Source organism: Rhamphochromis longiceps, linkage group LG18 (genome assembly GCF_057381845.1).
Source record: "Rhamphochromis longiceps isolate RC_006_pf linkage group LG18, R_longiceps_female_GT1.1, whole genome shotgun sequence".
In the NCBI taxonomy this organism is placed as follows: Eukaryota; Metazoa; Chordata; class Actinopteri; order Cichliformes; family Cichlidae; genus Rhamphochromis; species Rhamphochromis longiceps.
In genome coordinates, this window is record NC_140574.1 from 21,165,528 (window position 1) to 21,185,123 (window position 19,596).

At 36.8% G+C, this 19,596-nt stretch overlaps 1 protein-coding gene and 1 long non-coding RNA gene across 3 annotated transcripts; both read left to right on the forward strand.

Moving 5' to 3' along the window:
* The first annotated feature begins 5,745 nt into the window (after positions 1–5,745).
* Positions 5,746–8,888, forward strand: LOC146648182 (uncharacterized). The gene is made up of 5 exons (XR_014908400.1): positions 5,746–5,912; positions 7,548–7,685; positions 7,836–7,931; positions 8,100–8,176; positions 8,282–8,888. It is a non-coding gene; the product is annotated as an uncharacterized LOC146648182 (long non-coding RNA).
* A 4,695-nt stretch (positions 8,889–13,583) lies between these two features.
* LOC146648183 (uncharacterized) lies at positions 13,584–19,090 on the forward strand. Of its 2 annotated transcripts, XM_085389994.1 has the most exons (8): positions 13,584–13,802; positions 14,496–14,652; positions 14,814–14,890; positions 15,368–15,628; positions 18,261–18,398; positions 18,537–18,587; positions 18,754–18,830; positions 18,939–19,090. In XM_085389994.1, exons 2-7 carry the CDS (start codon positions 14,517–14,519, stop codon positions 18,766–18,768), a joined length of 678 nt encoding a protein of 225 aa, XP_085246120.1. In that variant the 5' UTR covers positions 13,584–13,802; positions 14,496–14,516; the 3' UTR covers positions 18,769–18,830; positions 18,939–19,090. The 2 variants fall into 2 exon arrangements, with proteins under 2 accessions (XP_085246120.1, XP_085246121.1); XM_085389995.1 differs by lacking the exons at positions 18,261–18,398; positions 18,537–18,587; positions 18,754–18,830; positions 18,939–19,090 and having other exon boundaries at positions 13,589–13,802; positions 15,368–16,568.
* Positions 19,091–19,596: the final 506 nt, after the last annotated feature.

Here is a 19,596-nt window from a genome sequence, read left to right on the forward strand (position 1 = left end):
TGGACCAGTACCAGGATGCTCAGTTGTTGTTGTTTTGTTTTGTTTTTTTCATTTTTCGAGCTGGTTTTCAACTTCTCATGAGAATGACAGAGGTTGACGGGAGGAAGGCAGGATGGCTTCAGGTTCAACTGGGTAAGTATCTCTGAAAAACTGATAAGAGAAAGCACCAGGCTATGGTGAGATTAAAGTGACCAAAATTTAACTGCTAGAGTTAGACACTAAGCATTCAGCAGAAAGGACTTAGATTGCAAATCAAAACATTACATTTGGAGCTGATGAGTAGATTGTCGGAATATCATGTATATAAACTAAAGAAACCAACAAGGAAATCTCTACTGTAATGTCACAAAACTACAAAATTTCACAACTAAAAATCAAACATTAAATAACAAAAATGAAAGTTCAAAACACTGGTAAAAGTGTACAAAATGTATCATTTAGGGAACTGTCTTTCTTGTGGAATTCCAACACTACCTGTGACAACTAAACAATTTTCTAACCTGTCCTGTCTGGCAACTTTTGCAATCAGAATTATGATCTGAATGCAATTTTGTGCCAAACACATTTTGCCTTTCCAAGATCAGAACTCTAAGTTCTCTATAGTCTCCTTTTGTTCATTTGTTTGGTTTTTTGTTTATTTATTAATTTCTATTAGTGTTATTTCAGTTATTACAGTATATGTGTATTATCAAAATGTCTAAGCTGACAGACAGGGGAAAAAATGTATATGATGAGTATGACTGTGTGAAAACTAGAGTGTTATTTAAAAAGGGGTGGACAGATGTGACATGAGCACCCAACAGCTGGACAGCAGTACTGATTTTGTTTCTGAGGAAATTCATGAAGTGATTACTGGTTACGATTAAAGGAACACTTGGCAAACAGAGATCTGGCTGTTTGTCAGCCTGGTACAGGGCTGAAGAGAAACCTCGGGTTGTTCTTATTTTCTCCAATCAGTAATGAAGAGTTGGATGTTCTAAGAGAGCTTTTTTATGCAGCAAAAAACTATTTTATTCTTTTTTTCCAGGCTAAAGAAAGGCTAAATTAGTGAGGCCCCATTTCCTCTCCAGGTTATGGGTTACCTGTTATAGCATGTGCTTTTGAGAGTTATATCAGGGATTCAAGTACTTTTGATTTAAGGCTCTTTTTATCAGAGGAGCCACAGTATCCCGAGCCTTACCCAGTAAGGATGTACACTTAACAAGATAATTATCCTCTGTGGGAGTAGCATTTAGAATTTACCAAAAAACTGATTTATAATTTGTGTAAAATATAAATCCTAACTCTGATTTTACTTGGCCTTTAAAAACACAATTTGAAAACTGGTGAATAGTTTAAAGTCAACACTTTCCACCCGTGTCTGTCGTCTCTTGAGTCAACAAGGAAGTAAAAATGCCTCCTCTCTTGCGTAACGCAGTTTGCTCTAATTTGACACTGTGCCACTCTTGGCTACAGTCAACTCAACAGTCAGAGTCATGGACTGGTTTGCAATGTACTTCTCACTTCTGACAGCTTTGCTGCCTCTTCACAGCGGTGAGTAACATATTTAGTTTTTCATTTTAAATGAGCCATCATCCATGTTTTAATATCAACAAACCCAATACACATGGTGAATACAGGGAAAATCCACTTAATAATAATTAACTGAGGCACAAAACTGCATCACTTATTTACTTTTTTATTTACATAATGGGACAAAATTATACTTACAAAAAGCTATATAAATGCTTATGTTATATAAATGTATTATTGTATCTGTTATGCATTCAGTTTAATGTGTATCACTGAATGCTGAAACTTTACCCATCAGTCAGTTCCTGAAAGTCTTAAAATATATTGTTATTAAGATTACTGAGGTTTTTATTCAATTTAATCAAAATACAACAATAAATATCAGGTTGTGACTACTAATGATTAGCATACAAAACATTTTAACCACAGAAGCCTGCTGACTGTGGTAATGTAAGCTTAAAATGTGTCAAAAAGGCTTGTTAGGACTTGCTAGTCATGCTAATACTCAGTTTCGCTGTGTTAGGGAAGCTATTGTAGCTCGGTGCATTTATTGACTACTAATTATTGAAAAAATTGTTCTGCACATTAAGAATATACTCGAAGCACTTCTGAAAGCTATCCAAAGTTTATATGAACTATGTATTATGAACCCCAACTTAATGTTTAACATTTCTTGTTAAAAAAAACAAAAAACCTTCTGGTAATAGATCAGAATGGAATGTATGGAAATCTGAAGACTTCTTAATCATACATCTGAAAGGCTTAAACTTAATTTATAATTGAGATTACTTAAAGTATTAGTTATCTTGGGATTACTGAAAATCCAATGAAAAAACTATTTACTTTGAAACATTTATTCTATTCATGAAAATATAACAGTAATAAAGAAGTTGTGACCCCAATCGGTAAGCTTAAAATGTTAAAGAAAAAGCTGTAGCATGCAAAAGGGAAGTTTTCCAAGAATACAGGTAAGGCTTGGTGTTTATACTAAACCATGAATATGTAACTTATGAACACAAATACAAAGATTTGACAGCATGCACTTAATTCTGGTTTTAAAACTATTTTCAGTTACTAATTACTGGAAAAAGAGTTCTGTCTCCCCACATTCACATGTTCGAACTAAGCACTTCCAGGAACTATCTGAAGTCTGCATGAACCATGTGATGATCACGCGTTCTGAACCCCTGCTGATGTGACTCTTACACCTCCAGGGCCCTGGGGGAACTCCTAAGAAGTTTCTCCAATGGGTTTAAATCTGTTTTAGCTTACTGACAGTGCTCACCACCTACAACAGTCATAGACAGTCTGCATAATATAAAGTGTTCTGGTTATATTGGCTATGATGATGACGAATTATTATGACAAAATAAATTGTGTGTTGAAAATATTAATTTCCCAGTTGGCCTCTGTAAACATACCACAGCAGACTCGTCCAGCACTTTTTATTACTACACACACGGCTGCAGCTGAACACTCCAACAACAACAATAACCCAGGACCCATTGCAGATTTTTAAGCCGGCGAGACGTGATCGTGGATGCCGCTCAGGTGAGTCCGACTTCCCTGCAGCGGCATCGAAGAGAGTGGTACCGCTGAGCATGAGCCAGAGGTTTGGTTTGTTTGGCTTGGCAGCAGGCGCTCGGACAACTTTATGCTTGCGAGTTTACCATTGTTACTTGTGTTGTTTCCTTTTTTTTTACTTGGTCAATCACCATTTCATGCTCTGAGAAATGAATTTGCTTTTAACAAAAGAGTTTACAATCTGTTTCTTGGTCAAAAAAGTTTATTCCAATTATTAAGTAATTGTTTTTATAGTGTGTCAGGGCAACAGAAAAAGCAGACAACCAATAATTTTCAAGAATGCCCCACATTACTGGCTGCTCCACATTTTGAAAATGCCTCCAGCTGCAGTAATAGTACACCTATGTCTACATTCCAGAACATCCACACAGTAAAGTACAGCCTCATCGTAGTACTTATGAAATTCTGGTTGATAAAACTGAAACCCTATAACCTCTAGCTTCAAATTTGATCGCTGAGGTCCAGTCAAGAAGTTGTTTTTGTTTTTCAGGATTAGGCTAGTGCGAGAAATAAGTTTGAATATTATTAGAAAATTATGGAATTACTGTTTGTGTTCATTATTTTAATCACTGGTAATTTTCCTTTGACGCTAGCAAAATCCTCTGTTAAAATATTTTCCTCTGCATGATAAATCACACCCAATTTACAAATAGGAGCAAGAAGAAGAAACAGTTTTCTAACATGCCTATAGTCTTAACTGTGTTACACAACAGGTAGTTAATCAACAAGGAAGTCAAATGTGTTATATAACTCAATGTGATTCACTTAGAAATGACATCACCCTCCAATTGACCAAACAGTAAGAGTCATGGATTGGTTTGCATTAGTTTGGTGTTTCACACTCCTGACAGGTTTTCTGCCTCCTTACAGGGGTGAGTAACATGTGATTGTTTTGTTTTTGTTTTGTTTTTGTTTTTCATTTTAAAAGCACTTTCTTTCTTTTTTATTGCGACAGCCTGGTTTCAAAAGCCAAAAAACATATACCCATAAATATAAATGCACATAAGTAGCTGAGTCACATCTTATTCTTTACAGAAAAGCATAAATCAGACTAAGTTATGTACCAAAAAAGTGAACACTGTTTATAAATGTATTATGTTTTTCTTATGTATTTAGTTCGATGTTTATCTGTATTTAAATGAAATCTATAAATTTACTGTAGACAAAGAAGAGGGTGCCGGTCGTTAAACAAGCAATCGGTCTTCCTGTTGTGAAGCTTCTGTCAGTTGAATGATTGACTTTGTCCCAGGATTTAAAGTCTTATTTATTTTTGCCTTCATTTTTACAGGTTGTATTTTTTAGCATTTATCTCTTTCTCGGGTGAATAAGCAGAGGCACAAGAGCTGAGATGACATATTACTTTCAAAGTGGTCTGTTAAGGAGCTTACATGAAACAACAAAGCAAATTTAGCAGGAAACTGAGCTGTGATTTTAAACATGGTTGCTCAGAAAGAATAAGTTGCCCTTATCTTAATTAAGTTTCACTTTTAATCATTTCTTTTTACATTCTGGGAACTAATTTGATATTACAGTGTACTTTATCTCTATCATAGTATTCACTTTTTTGAGTGAAAAAAAAATGATTTTGTGTTTGTTTGTTTTGATTTGTCTTTTGCTTTGGTTTGTCTTGGATGGAAATGTTTGCAAACCGGATTTTGAAACAATGTTATAGCAAGCAAGTGTAACAGATGAAATATAACCTGACATTAATCTGGATTAATCTGGAGAATTTTTTTTATTATACTGTTTGAAATAGGAGTCTGCCACACGATTATTTGAGAGAGTAAAACACTTTCAAAGGTTGTGCTGAACAGTTCCTTCAGTAAATGGTATATTTCTTAGAATGAGAGGTAGAAGATCCACTGCCATTTTTTGATGACTGTAAAAGCATTGTATTGGGTCTTATCATTAACATACACTATCAAACCAGTCTGGCAGGTTCATATGCATATGAACACACCGATCACATGTATTGAAATCATTTACCTGTGATATCAACACAGTTATTGGAGTGTCCTACAGTGTTTTGTATGGTACTGGTAATGCTCATACTTGAATGCAGTGCCATGTATTAATGTGCCAGCTGAGACTGATTAAAGATCCTTTCTGCTGACCAGATCAATATCCAGAAGTTTAATTAACTTGATGCTACACTCAAATATATCATTTTTTGAGTTGTACATAACAATAAACATTAAGTTGTGACTGCAGCTGTAACTGGTATAATTTTAAAATGACACCATTACAGGGCTCTGGGGGGACTCTTAGTATTTTCTCCAGTGTGTCATGTACGTTTTCTTGCAGGGGGAAGCCACTGCTATCACATATAGAGCTGGCAATAAGGGTTTTATGTGCTCTGCATTGGTGTTTGGGTGTGTGGTACATCAGGCCTGAATATAAATGCCAGAAATTATTCTTGTCACCTGTCAGTGGTTTTAATGTTGTGTCTTATTTGCATTATTACCACAGCAACATTTCCTAAATGAGCCATTTTTTCCACAACATGTATAATCACTTAAGAAAAAATGTGTATTTTCAGTGTTCTGTAAAGTATGCTGTTGTAGCCATGTCAAAAGACAGTTAATGTTTCATAATATTTTTGCTGTTTCCCTATCTTCACTTACCAGTCTTCACGAGAGCAGACAACAGCACAATTTTAGTCACTGCAGTCAACACAACGAGCGACAATACAACATCTAGCCCGCCGGACAGAAACTCTACTACTATAACTCCATTCACTTCAACTGCTTCCCTCACAATCACAAACGGCACTGCTGCAACTACATCAACAAGTCTAAACACTTCAGCACCTACAGGTACAGATTGTTTCTTGTTGTTGTGCCAAACCTTCTTCTTCATATACATTTGCTTTTTAAATTGTGTTCCTGTCACCCCCGTATTACTACATTTCCAGTCATAGTCCAAATATAAATCATTAAATTAATATTGTTGTAAATTGGACCCAGGGAGCAGAACGCACGGAGGCAGAGTTGCGGTGAAGACAGTTTATTTACAGTGATGGGGAGGTTTTACAAGGACAAAGTATGTATAATAGCGTATGAATGGGGACGCGGAGCCAGGACGTGCAGGTGACGGAAACACAACAGGTAGTGCACTCGATCTAAAAAAGGAGAGGGACGTGAGAATTAGGAGGGTCTTGCCTAATAACCGACAAAAGCTTAAAGTAGACTTTACAGAGAGTTGAAGAGCCTACTTGGTACTGTTTATTGCCAAAACCACCAGATGGAAACAAACCAGACGAGGGAAAACCCTGGGGAGGAAACAAAACTCCTTACAGTCACCAGAAATAATCCAACGGCTCCAGCAGGCAGGGGTAGAATTACAGACTCTCCCAAAACGTCAATACTCCGACACTAGTCTTCTGTCAGGTATACGTATATGTGTTTGTTACTTGTAGTTATTACTGCCTGTTACCTGTGGTAATGCAATTTATAATTTATATATTCTGTATTCAGTTATGAAGGCTCTAATTGTTGTTTGCGAGCTGCTGTTTAGATGCTTGTATGTGCCCGGGGCTGTTGATGGGTCTGTATGCAATGATGGGCGTAGCTGCAGGAAGTTTATTGTTTTTTTTTGTTGATGAGTGAGTATAGGGGTGGGATTTAATAAGTTTTCTTCGTCCCACTCCTTTTTCAGGCAATTTTTGTTTTTTGTTTTGTGCATTTTATGTTCAATATAGGTATTTGTTGTGCCTGAAAATGAACAAATAAATGAAATGAAATGAATGAATGAGGTAGCTCCTAAAGAACACTTCTGAAGAATGCAGCTGATGAGTAACAGGTGTGCCAGGTTCAGTGACTCACTGCCCCGCCTACCTATACAAAAAGGGAGGCACCAAAAACACATACAGACAAAAACACCACATAACCAGAACCCAACTCCTAACATCTTCTACTGTTTTCCTGAAAAAGTCATATTTATTCAAGTTAGCTGCCCCTCATATGTTTTCCCTGCTTGTCCACATGTCTCCTGTTCTGGCTCTTCTCTCCACCAATTTGGCCCTCCCCACTGGATTACTATCTTTGAAAATCTTTAAAAGCTTCACATTTTCTGTCATAATGAGCCAAAGCTTGTTTGTTGTCAGTTTTTAAAGTAATCTGGAGCAAAGGTTCCCAATCTTTAGAAATGTTTCATTAGACAGTGGCTTTCACTCATTTTCCTGAGGGATCCTTAAAGAAATTAAAAGAAAGCTTGCCTTCAACACTTCATGCTGTACCAAAGAATAAAGGTGAAAGAATGAATATTAACTTACAAAGCTCATACAAACTTCTTTTGCCTCATAGATCTGATTGTTAAAAATATGTTAACAGTAACATTTTCTAGCTAGTTAGAAATGCTTTCTAAATAATACCGTGCATGAGCTCACATGAGTCCACCTCGCGCATACTGCCAGACAGTGCATATTTTATATCGGTCTTTATGTGTTGCAGTTGCTACAGGTTGTTCGGGTCCACCAGCTCTATGTTGCCCAGGGCACAACGACTCCTGCCGAAGAGGGTGTTACTGTGACGAGTACTGTGTGACAGCGGGTGACTGCTGTCCTGACTATAATCCAACCTGTAAACAATGTAAGTGAAGAAAAACACAGAGACTAGAAATATATACACAGTTTTAAACATTTACATTTTGATTACAGATGTTTCCACTGCACTACCAAAAAGCTACAGCTTCAATAAATATCATAACAGCTTCTTTGTCTATGATTTCTTTCACAACAGCAAACAGTACAACACTTGCACCACTTAATGTGACCACAACCTCAGGATCCAGTCTTTCTTCAACATTTTCTCCCACCTCTAGTAATTCAGCTATAGGTTTGTCACCATTTGAGAGCTATATCAAAAATTCACATTTAGACAAAGATTCCTTCATTGTATGTGTCACTTCTGAAAAAAGTGGCAAAACACCAAATGTTTCAACTACTTTAGTTTGCAGGTTTAATTACATTCTAAATGTGTATTTCTTTCTTTCTGCCCAAATAGCGATTGCTCACCTAAAAGTGTCCTTACTATCTAATTTTGAAACCAAAGAACGAGCGATATCAGAAATTTCATCACTTGTAAGTACAAACATTCTTAAAATGTACACTAAATGTTACAGTGAAAAAAAGCACAACATGCATTATTCATACTTTTGTCAGTAATCAGTGTCATCTCTCTCATAGCTTCAGAGACTCGTGCAGCAGAGATGTACTGGCTGTGCCGTGATGGTAAAGCCCGTGTGAGGCTTTGGACAATGAAAGCATGAATTAGAATGAAGCAACACGGTGATGACAGACTCCAACACTCACAATAAAATCTAATTAAACCAGTAAAGTTAACTGACTGTTTCAGAATGAATAAAGTGACAGACACTTTTTCTCAACTAGTAGTATATGCATGTTTCTAAGTTCTTATAATCTTAATTTAAGGATGTATTACACAGTTATGAATCTTTACCATATATAGAGATAAAAAGTTTTTTTAGGTGGAGGTACAAGTTTTTTTTTTAAATAAAGTTTAATAATGGAATAATTTTATTTTTTTTAAAAAGAAAAAAATTCTGACAATCATTTGACAGAAGAATAACTCACCATACAAATCCAGTCTGCTCTGGTCAAGGAAGGAGACACACTGCCAAACATGTTTGCATTAGCCTACTGTATTTTTTTCTGTGTTATATTAAGTTGTGGAAGTTGAGCGGCTGCAATAAAATTATAACGCATAATTTAAAATGTAATATTAGCAGTGCAGTTAGAATTTTCCAGATGATATGTGCTGTAATTACATTAAAGTAACTAACATGTTATAGATCTGGTGTAATTTCTTCATTTTTTAATTCCTCGCCTCAACACGTTCTCACTCCCAAAGCGTAACATTTTATGCTAGGTGACAAATCGTCAACATATTACGTTTTCAGCTACCCAACACGTTCCTAAATGACGACCTCAGAAAAATGAGGAAATATGAGAACCGCCTGGACTCAATCGACACATGTTCGCTCTTTTTCTTCAAATCGCTTGGAAACACGCTATTTAACATCATTAAAGTCCTGGTTAAGGTCAGGAATAAGGTTATGGTTAGGGCTGGAATACAGGGCTGGAACGTCTATTACTCCGGGAGCGTCATTCCACTGGATTTCCGCCATAACCCGGCGCGTACCGCGAAAGGAGACCTTCCGCGTTCCTCAGGAACGCCGCGGGACGTGACAAAACGTCGGCATGTTACGCCTCGGGAGTGAGGCCTCACCTGCTAATAAGGGCAACCAAGGAAAACAACATTCATGACTTAATCTCTTCTACGTCTGTCATGATTAATGTAATCTTTTTTTAAACAGCACGTTGATTATAAAAAAAAAGTCTTTATTTGTTCATCCATCCATTCGCTTCCGCTTATCCTTTTCAGGGTCGCGGGGGGCGCTGGAGCCTATCCCAGCTGTCATAGGGCGAAAGGCGGGGTACACCCTGGACAGGTCGCCAGTCTGTCGCAGGGCTGTCAAATTGTTATTTCTCTTCTTCCTTCTTCTGTTTAGTTTTCTACCGTTTCTACAGTAAGATAGGAGATAGGAGAGAGGAGAGCCGGAAGGGGGCGCCCGATCTGGCTTCCCACACCCCCCCGCCGGATCAGGCTGTACGCTCTACCTCCCCACTGCCTCCCAGAAAAGGGAAGAAGAGCAGAGGGGAGAAGAGCGGAATATTTTCTTTTCTCTCACAGTTAGCTGACTGCCTTAGCTGTCCAAGTGATGTCAGCCCTTTTTAGCCATAGCTAGTGACTGGTCCTCTCAGCAGTGTTAGCTAATTCTCTTATAGCCTGCTGTTGTATATGGAACGCCAGGACTGCCATAATGAATTAATTAAATACACCATTAAATAATTAATTAAATGTGGCAATAATTAATTAAAATTGGAATTAATTAATTAAATAAATAGTTATGACACATGTAATTAATTAATTATTGACACATTTAATTAATTATTTATGTATTTCACATTTTAATTAATTATTGACACATGTAATTAATTAATTATTGACACATTTAATTAATTATTTATGTATTTCACATTTTAATTAATTATTGACACATTTAATTAATTATTGACACATTTAATTAATTATTTAATGATATATTTATTTATTTCATTTTGGCAGTCCTGACGCCTATGGAACGCCAGGACTGCCATAATGAATTAATTAAATACACCATTAAATAATTAATTAAATGTGTCAATAATTAATTAAAATTGGAATTAATTAATTAAATAAATAGTTATGACACATGTAATTAATTAATTATTGACACATTTAATTAATTATTTATGTATTTCACATTTTAATTAATTATTGACACATTTAATTAATTAATTATTGACACATTTAATTAATTATTTATATATTTCACATTTTAATTAATTATTGACACATTTAATTAATTATTGACACATTTAATTAATTATTTAATGATATATTTATTTATTTCATTTTGGCAGTCCTGACGCCTGGCTCTCGTCATGAAATAATTTTATCTGTCAGCCTCACCCATCAAACTCAGGGGGCGGGGTTAACGCTGCCCATGCAGCTTCTCTAACATTTGATTGGTTGCCGTGCAAAGTAAGTCAAAACAGGTCGATCCTAGATAATCGATTGCTTGTGTAGACTTGGGGCAGCCAGTTATCCCAGAATGCAGATCAAATCACAAGCAGCAATGGTGGTGGTGTAGTTTTAAAATACCCCGTTTTTCTGTCACCAGCTACACTTTTAACAGTGTTTTAGCCGCGAATGTCGCGACGTATGTCTGGTCAGGTTGTCAACATAGAACATGCTTGCAAAAGTGCTCAGATGTTTTCAGAGATTTCACTAGCTCTGCTAACAGTTAGCATGCAGAGCGCACCGAGGGGGTACATTAACCGGTTTGTTTACATATTCCACTCTCCGTGTTCCACATGTTGCATTCGCAGATTCTCATTTTCACCGAACGATCGTCTCTTTCCGCCTGGTCTTGTGTCTCTGTGCTTCTGTAACATAAAGAACGAGCTGACATTTTTCTCACGAAACCAGCGATCAGCTCAACAGACCCTCAGTTTACCTGCATGCATCCTCCTCCTCATCTGTCAGCTGTTTAACACCTGCTGCTAATTCAAGAAACACGCCTAGTTACCTGGTGATAGTCACAGTTTAACTGGGCAGCCGGTGCTCGATATAACGCAATGTCAGCGCATTTTTCTGCACAAGATAAGTAAATATAGTATTTTCCCCGAGCGCAGAGCTGCTGGAGCTTGTTTCCTTACAGAGCACTTTATAGGCGAGCCAGCTTTATCAGCGGCTGATGTCCAATCAAAAGCACACAGCTTTCAAACCTCAGCTGAGTTTTAGCTCTCAGTGGTTAAACGCTGGACTTCATTCACTCAGGTTCTGTCTGTCGGGTCACGTTTACTTCGCTGTTTTATTTACAACTGAGCAAATCGGTTTGGCTGAGGTTAAAGTTACGTTTCATAACTGCATAGTTTCACAGACGTTTAATGGTTCACTGGCACATGTGTTAGACTGAACTATCATCTAAATATCATCTGTTTTTTAATAGTTATTCAACTGTATTCTAAGCACCAGCTGTCTGTTAGAATGTGATTTTTTTCTCTCTCTGTTGGCAGAGGTATAAAAATGCGCAGGAAAATCTGACGTGCATGGCAAACTTCACCGACGATATTTAGGGAGGAATAAACACACATCAAACATAAATGAACCATTTGCCTGTCTCCATAATTGAGAGAATTTTCTCTTCTTATGTCAACACTCTCTCTCTCTCTCTTTTTTTTTTTTTTTTTTTTTTGCTTTTTCGGTCATGTTATGTTTACCTGTCAAAGGCTTGTTACAAACTATGAAACACATTGTGCAGACTTCTGGATGTTAGAAGAAAACGAATACTGCTCATGAATGAGACTAAAGGCAGGAAGGTGTCCTTTAAAACTAAACATGTTAATAGGACCTCCCTGTTTATATCATAGTTTATGATATAGCATGTGTATTTCAGTAATAGCCTGCTGAGGCCACTATACGTGCTGGCCTCATATCAAATGTGAAGGCAGACTGAGTCTATGTTTGACGTTTTTTTATATCTAATCTTCCTTTTCAAACATTTAAACAGCAGCGAGTCTGCAGCTGAGGGAATACAAATTCAAATTGTCGGAACAGGTTTGCTCGTTTCTTGGATTCATTTGGTGATTTATTAAATGTATAACTGTTATTCTAATCTGCTGCTGAGTCTCTTACACTTTTCTTTATGCTGTATATTTTCACGTCTCTGGAATAGTTGGCAGTTAGATAGTCAGCTGGGAAACTTTGTGTTAACTCATGGAGCTGAGGATATCGTGGATATGCTGACCTCGCTGCGTGGTGTACAGAGCGAGGTCAGCATGATTAATATTCACAATAAAAATATTAGCCGAACATCATGAAGTCTGTATGTGTTTCATAGTGTCGAACAACCTTTGTACAGTTAAAGCCAGCAGTTACTACATGACGGAAACACCAACGTTATCTCTTTTATGTGTTTATACAGGTCACGCTGATTACTGAACAAAAACCCAAAGATCAGATGTTAAACAGATTTATTTGCTCTCTCTCCTCCTTAAACATGTTTTTAATGTTAGTTATAATTCAGAATTGGCGACTGAAACACGTAGGACACATAAGAACATCAGGAAATAAAACACCGATAAATATAACCTCAGTAAAAGAAGTCAGCGGGGGTTACTACAGCTGTGTACCGGGGCCTGCGCTTTGTCGGTGGGATTGCTTGCGAGGCGAGCGGGTCTATCCCACGCTTTGCCGTGAGACTGGGACGACATCTCCGAAATCATCGAAACACTTTTGCAAAGAGGCTGTATCTTGACAAACCGACCAGACACATGAAGATTAAACCACTACATTCTCGGCTAAAAAAATATTAAAACGGTATTTGGTAACACACAAACAGGGTTTTTCAAAGCTCAGTTCTGTTAGCTTCCACATGCCGGTTGTTGTGTGCTAGAAACAATGGCCACCAGGCCAAAGCAATGGTTTTGACTCGATCAGCGTTAACCCCGCCCCCTGAGTTTGATGGGTGAGGCTGACAGATAAAATTATTTCATGATGAGAGCCAGGCGTCAGGACTGCCAAAATGAAATAAATAAATATATCATTAAATAATTAATTAAATGTGTCAATAATTAATTAAATGTGTCAATAATTAATTAAAATGTGAAATACATAAATAATTAATTAAATATGTCAATAATTAATTAATTAAATGTGTCAATAATTAATTAAAACGTGAAATACATAAATAATTAATTAAATGTGTCAATAATTAATTAATTACATATATCATAACTATTTATTTAATTAATTAATTCCAATTTTAATTAATTATTGCCACATTTAATTAATTATTTAATGGTGTATTTAATTAATTCATTATGGCAGTCCTGGCGTTCCATACAAGACAGCATAACGGTTTCCAAACGCATTAATACCACAATGTCCATGTATCAAGTTCGCAACGCGCATTAATCCCAAAGGCTGAAAAGCCAGCAGCGATGAGTGCTCCGCCTCCGCGCTGACTAGCGTTGACGCAGAAAATGACTCTCAGGGGGTTATCGACACGGAGGAGCTCCTTAAAAAGTTGATGGAAGAAGGCATTGATGTCAGACGACGAGGCGCAAAGGTTTAGAGGTAAGTCGGGTGTGATTTTGTGTTTTTATAAAAATTACAACGTGTAATTTTACAGTAGAGTTAGCAAAAGTCCGAAGAGCTAGCTTTAACATGGGTGAATGCTAGCAGTTAGCTAAGTTTTAAACAAAGAAAGGTACAAATGTGGACTATTTAGACTGTTGGTGGAATGTTCAACGTCTGTCTGCCCGCCGTATTCCAGTGTTTTATCAATAAATAGTCACTAACCGTGTACAACAATGTAAAAAAATCAATAATTTCTCAAAACATGCTAGTATGTAAATATAGGTATTAACAAAATCGTTCTCTAAGCAAAATTCATCCCATCTAACGTGTTTCCCGCTCAAAGGGATTTTAAACAATGGAAGGTACACATTTGTACCATTCCACCTACTTAGTGGGATTTGGGATTTTCGAATATGAGAACTGTAAGCTCTGCGCAGGGACACTGTCTGCAACCCAAGAATTGTTAAGATGATTGGGGAAACAGCTAATGATTTTTTTTGTCTCTAAATCTGATTATTATTATTTTCTGTACTAACTGATTAATCAATCTGTTTATTAGCTTTAGAATTTTTGTTCAAGGGTTAAAGCACTTTACATTTATCTCCAGTCTGTGTCTTTAAACATGTCAAAAGTTTAAATCCTCAATGTAAAATGTCATTCTTTTGTCTATTCTGCTCTTTTCATTTCCAGTTGTGTGATGAGGTTGATTTAATGCATCCCTGCCAAGACAACATCTGTCGCCGCTTTAGCAAAAACTTCACTGCTGTTCTTCAAATGACCAAGGATTTGCCACTGAAGAAGGTCTACATGGAGGCAAGAGAGAATGCACTGGCTGAAGACATTACAGGTGCTAATTTGACCTCATACAAATAGTAAATTTTGTGACAATTCATTTGCTCTCTCTTCCAAAGATAATTGATGTACCATAGTGTCATGTGAAGAGCATGTTAATGGGAATTTGCATGCTATCAAAATCTAATGAAGTGCATTTGCATCTGTATGACCTAGGAATTGACTTCAAGGGGGCACTTCTCTTGCCATCCATCTTCAAGGAGAAGATAGAAGATTTCATCATCCTTGGACAGGTAAATGCATGATGCAATGCATAGCCTTTGGCCACAAGTTTCATTCTTGGTGTTTTGTTGGCATGGAGCTGAATTCAGCTGCGGTTCAGCATCACAGCTAAGCTAATGTAGGGGAAACACTGCTGTTAATCCACAGTGCTGCTGTGCTCTTGGGTTTTGTCTGGTGTTTATATAGATAGATAGACCTTTATTGTCCCCTTAGGGAAATTCTTCTTCACAGGTACTGTCACTGTCAGGGGTGATTGCTTTTGCCCTTGAATATTATGTCAAACTTTAGCAGCTTATCAAACACTACCACAACAGTCATTGGTCAAGAAGCTTTTTGTTTGGAGTATGGGCCATGTTTACAGGTTATCAGAATAGACAGTTTTGTTTTCTAGCAAATAAAGAAGGTAATTTGAGGAATCTGTTGAAAATCCACTTGGCACATATTGCTTAAACATACTGTATACTAATGTTTTTCTTCCTCTTCTGCAGAATACTCCCACGAGTCCATACCCAACCATTCGAATGAAGGATAAGAGTTGGACAACTGCCCTCTTAAGACAGTGTCGCCGTGTTGTGACAGTTGAAGGAGTGGATGTTTGCTCGTGCCGCTCGCTGGATGAGGCCTACATCTCAGCATTCTCCACCTTCTTCGTGTTCAACATGACCTACCCTGCATACTTCAAGAAAACACTTGTCTTTCTTCAGAACTGCATTGTCAACATAGGAGACCAGGGAGACAAACCCCTGCCAGTAAGTGTCACCAGGGTACTTAACCAACTCTATTAAATACGCCCCCACCCAAGTGTCACTACCTTATTGACTACCCAATGCTGATTTTGATGTATGGTCCTCTTCGCCCTTTGTGGTGTATGAGATATGAAAGCAAGCATCAATATTTCAAAAATCTAGCGAGTAAATGCAAAAACTTTGTAAACATCACTGCAACTCTTAGCAATCGTCATCAAATGAAACAGTGCTGGGAGTTTTCTTCAGATAAGTTGCTTGTTGACTTTGAACATTCACTCAGCACAAGTGTCAGTGTGCCATTTTCATCTCTGCCAGGTGACTTACAGAATGCTCTGGAAATGAACAAAAGTTTTACAGATGTGCATTTTCAGGATAAAGTGCTTCAGCGTGTGTCTGCTATATCTGTCAGCAGTGTCAAATATGAACTTGAGGATGTTTTTGTAGTTGGCCATGTACACACTGAAGCCATACCTCAATTCTTTAAAATCAAGTATATTTTGAATGTTGATACTTGTTGGGTATTGTGTGGGAAACTGTTACTTCCTTGCACTTGTGAATGTCATTTCCATGCTTACCAAGTGGCAGTTGACAATGACTGGATCCTGTTCAATCCAGGAAATGAATTAGACTTTCAAGCTCTAGACACCTATTAAGTTGATGATAGGCGGTTTGTGTCCTTGAGGTATTCTGTGTGACGTGATTGCAAGAACATTTTTATGTATGTATGTATGTGTGCGTGTGTGCGTATGTATGTGCGTGCTTGTTGAAGTAGAGCAAAACATTTGTGTGGACAGTTTTTTAAATACATGCCATCTCTGTGATCCGTCAAAACATTGTGTTCAGGTGTTTAATGTCTTTATGTGATTGTTTACTTTTTTTCTTCTTTTTTTTTTTTTTTTTTTTAAATGAATGTATTTTTCTTGACATGTCCTATGGCAGGGGTGTCAAACTCAAATACACAGTGGGCCAAAATTCAAATCTAGAACAAGGTCGCGGGCTAACATTAATATTTATTGAAAAATATCTTCCTCCAGATATAAGAATGAATCTCTTCTTATGGACTCAAACAAGTTTTGGTGAAAAACTGAATGTGGAACAAGCAAAGCTTAATACTAAACAATGTATATATTAGCTGTATAATACCAGTAGGCCAGCTCTAATAGTAATCTGGTATGGCTTCGCGGGCCAAATGTAATTAGGCTGGGCCAGAGTTTGACGCCTATGTCCTATGGCAATATACGAATGTAATCAAGGATGTATTCCTGTGGTTGTTTAAGTGCTTTGATGTGATTCTATTATCGAAAATAAATGGTTAAATAACCAAATATTTTGGACTATTGGGGGTACATTTTTGTCTCTTTAGGTACGAAATAGGTTGTCGCTGGGGGGGTACCCTCATAGGTACCCTATTGTACCCTTGTCAAGGGAACATTTCTGTACTATAGTTTCAAGGTACATTTATGTCTTAGGAAAGTACATGATTGTACTTCAGATGGTACAACTTCATAAGGTACAAAAATGTACCAAGCCTAAAGGGTACAGAAATGTCCTTCAAAAAGGAACACCCCCAGCGACAAGCATTTGTACCCTTTTTGGTACACTTTGGTACCCCTATTTCTGAGAGTGCATAGTGTTCATGATTTATGTTGCGAAGCTTCTTTTAGTCTGAGTTTTTCACAGGACTTAAGCACTTAGTTTTGCCTCTGTCTGTACAGGTTGTACTTACAAGCATTTATGTGTTTTTTCAGGTAAATATGCGGAGGTCCAAATGTTTAGATGACATATTAATTTTGAAGTGGGGTGTTAAGGGGCTTATATCAGAATCAGAATCAAAATACTTTATTAATCCCGAAGGAAATTAGGGTTACAGCAGGCAGCACGCTGATGGTGCAGCAAAGAAAATTTAGCAGGAAACTTCACATATGTTCACATTATTTGAATTAGCAGTAATGGTGTTGTTAATGTTTGCAAATGTATCAAATGTTGCTATGTTATTCTAATCTTCTGCTATCTCTCTTTTTTAAACTGCTGGCATTATAGTTACTAGAAAAATCAATAAATCAATCAAATTAATTTCACTTTGCTCTGCAGACAAACTGAAGCGATTTCCACATCTCCTTTTTCAGGCTGCGGGACATTAAGCTTTCATGTTTACAAATTGTACAGCTGTCACCTTAAAAATAAACAGCAGCACTCAGAGTGTGCTCAGTGACAAAATAATGAGCTTTTCTTTTTTTTAATGAGATTTTTTTCCTTTTTTTGTTGTTGTTGTTTTATAGATTTTTAATCATTATTTTTTATTTATTTTATTTTATTTCAAGTAGTTCAGAACAATAGTTCCCCAGGCTTTCTAAAGGTCTTCTCATTGGACAGCGGTTCCTTTTATACTCATTTTCCTGAGAATACTTAAAGTGCCTATAACATTTCATGCTGTGCTAAAGAATAAAGGTGGTCATACCAAATATTAACTTTCAAGCTCATTCAAATCAAAATACAAAATAAATGTTTTTACCTTGTAGAAGTATTAATGGTAACCTTTTCCAGGTAGTTAGAAATACTCTCTAAATAATAATGTGCATGTGCTCACATGAGTCCACCAGTACATCTTTTACATATCTGTCTCTGTGTGTTCAAGGTGCTACTGGTTGTGCGGGCCCACCAGTTCTATTTTGCGCTGGTCACAACAGCTCCTGTAACAGAGAGTGTTTCTGTGACGAGGATTGTGTGGAATCGGGTGACTGCTGTCCTGACTATAGTTCAACCTGTGGACAATGTAAGTGAAGACAAACACAGAGACTAGAAATACACACATTTACATTTGAATACAAATGTTCCCGCTGCAAGCAGAGACTGCTCAAAAAGCTACAGCATTACATCTGCAATAAATATCATAACGGCTTCTTTGTCTCAGCATCCACCGTTTCACCAACACTTTCTTCCGTCTCTACTAAGCCAACTACAGGTTTGTCACCATTTAAGAGCTATTTCAAAAATTCACATTTACACATTCACATTGTTTGTGTTACTCCTGAAAAAAGTGTCTAATCACCAAATGTTTAAACTACTCTAGTTTGCACGTTAAATTATATTCTAAACATGCAATTCTTTCTTTCTTTCTGCCCAAATAGCGATTGTTCGCCTAAAGGTTAATTTTCAATGTCGTTCTGAAGTCCAAGAACAAGCAATTTTAGAAATTTCATCTTTTGTAAGTACAAACAGCATTAAAATGTACAGTAAACGTTACAGTGAAAAGAAAAACAACAACATGCATCAATGATACTTTTGTCAGTAATCAGTCTCATCTCTCTCATAGCTTCAGGGACTTTTCCAGGAGAGCTGTAAGGGCTGCGCAGTGAAGGTCAAACCCGTGTGAGGCTTTGGGCAATGAAAGCGTGATTTTGGATAAAACGACACCGTGATGACAGACTCCAACACTCATCTGCTAAATATAAATAAGCTATTAAAAGCTAACTAGAAAAATTTGCATTTCCTGCGAAAATGCAGTGTGGATGCTTAAAGCTGAAGCTGTATGCAAAAAGTAGCTGAAAAAGCTGAAAAGTTGCAGAAATTGTAAAAACTTTGCAGAAGCAAAAGAAGTTTGCTAAAATGGAATAACTTAGCAGAACTGCAATATCTTAGAGGAAACATAATACTTGGCAGAAATACAATAGCATAGCAGAATTTAGCAGAAATATTGTAACTTACCAGAAACATGATAACTTCTCAAAAATACAAGAATTTAGGAGAAATAGTATAAGATAACAGAAAGAATATATTTAGCCAAAAATACTTAAACATTACAGAAACACTATGATTTAGAAAAATAGTACAACAGAGCAGAAATATTGTGATTTACCAGAGACACTGTGATGAACTATGAATATTGTAATTTTAAATTGAGACTATGTTTTAGCACAAATATTATAATTTGGCAGAAATACTATAATTTAGCAGAAATACTATATTAAGCA

Coding starts and splice junctions, on each gene's coding strand:
- LOC146648183 (XM_085389994.1), top strand. CDS start 14,517: ATGCATCCCTGCCAAGACAACATCTGTCGCCGCTTTAGCAAAAACTTC. Junction 14,653..14,813: donor ACTGGCTGAAGACATTACAG/GTGCTAATTTGA, acceptor TGTATGACCTAG/GAATTGACTTCAAGGGGGCA. Junction 15,629..18,260: donor AGGGAGACAAACCCCTGCCA/GTAAGTGTCACC, acceptor TGTGTGTTCAAG/GTGCTACTGGTTGTGCGGGC.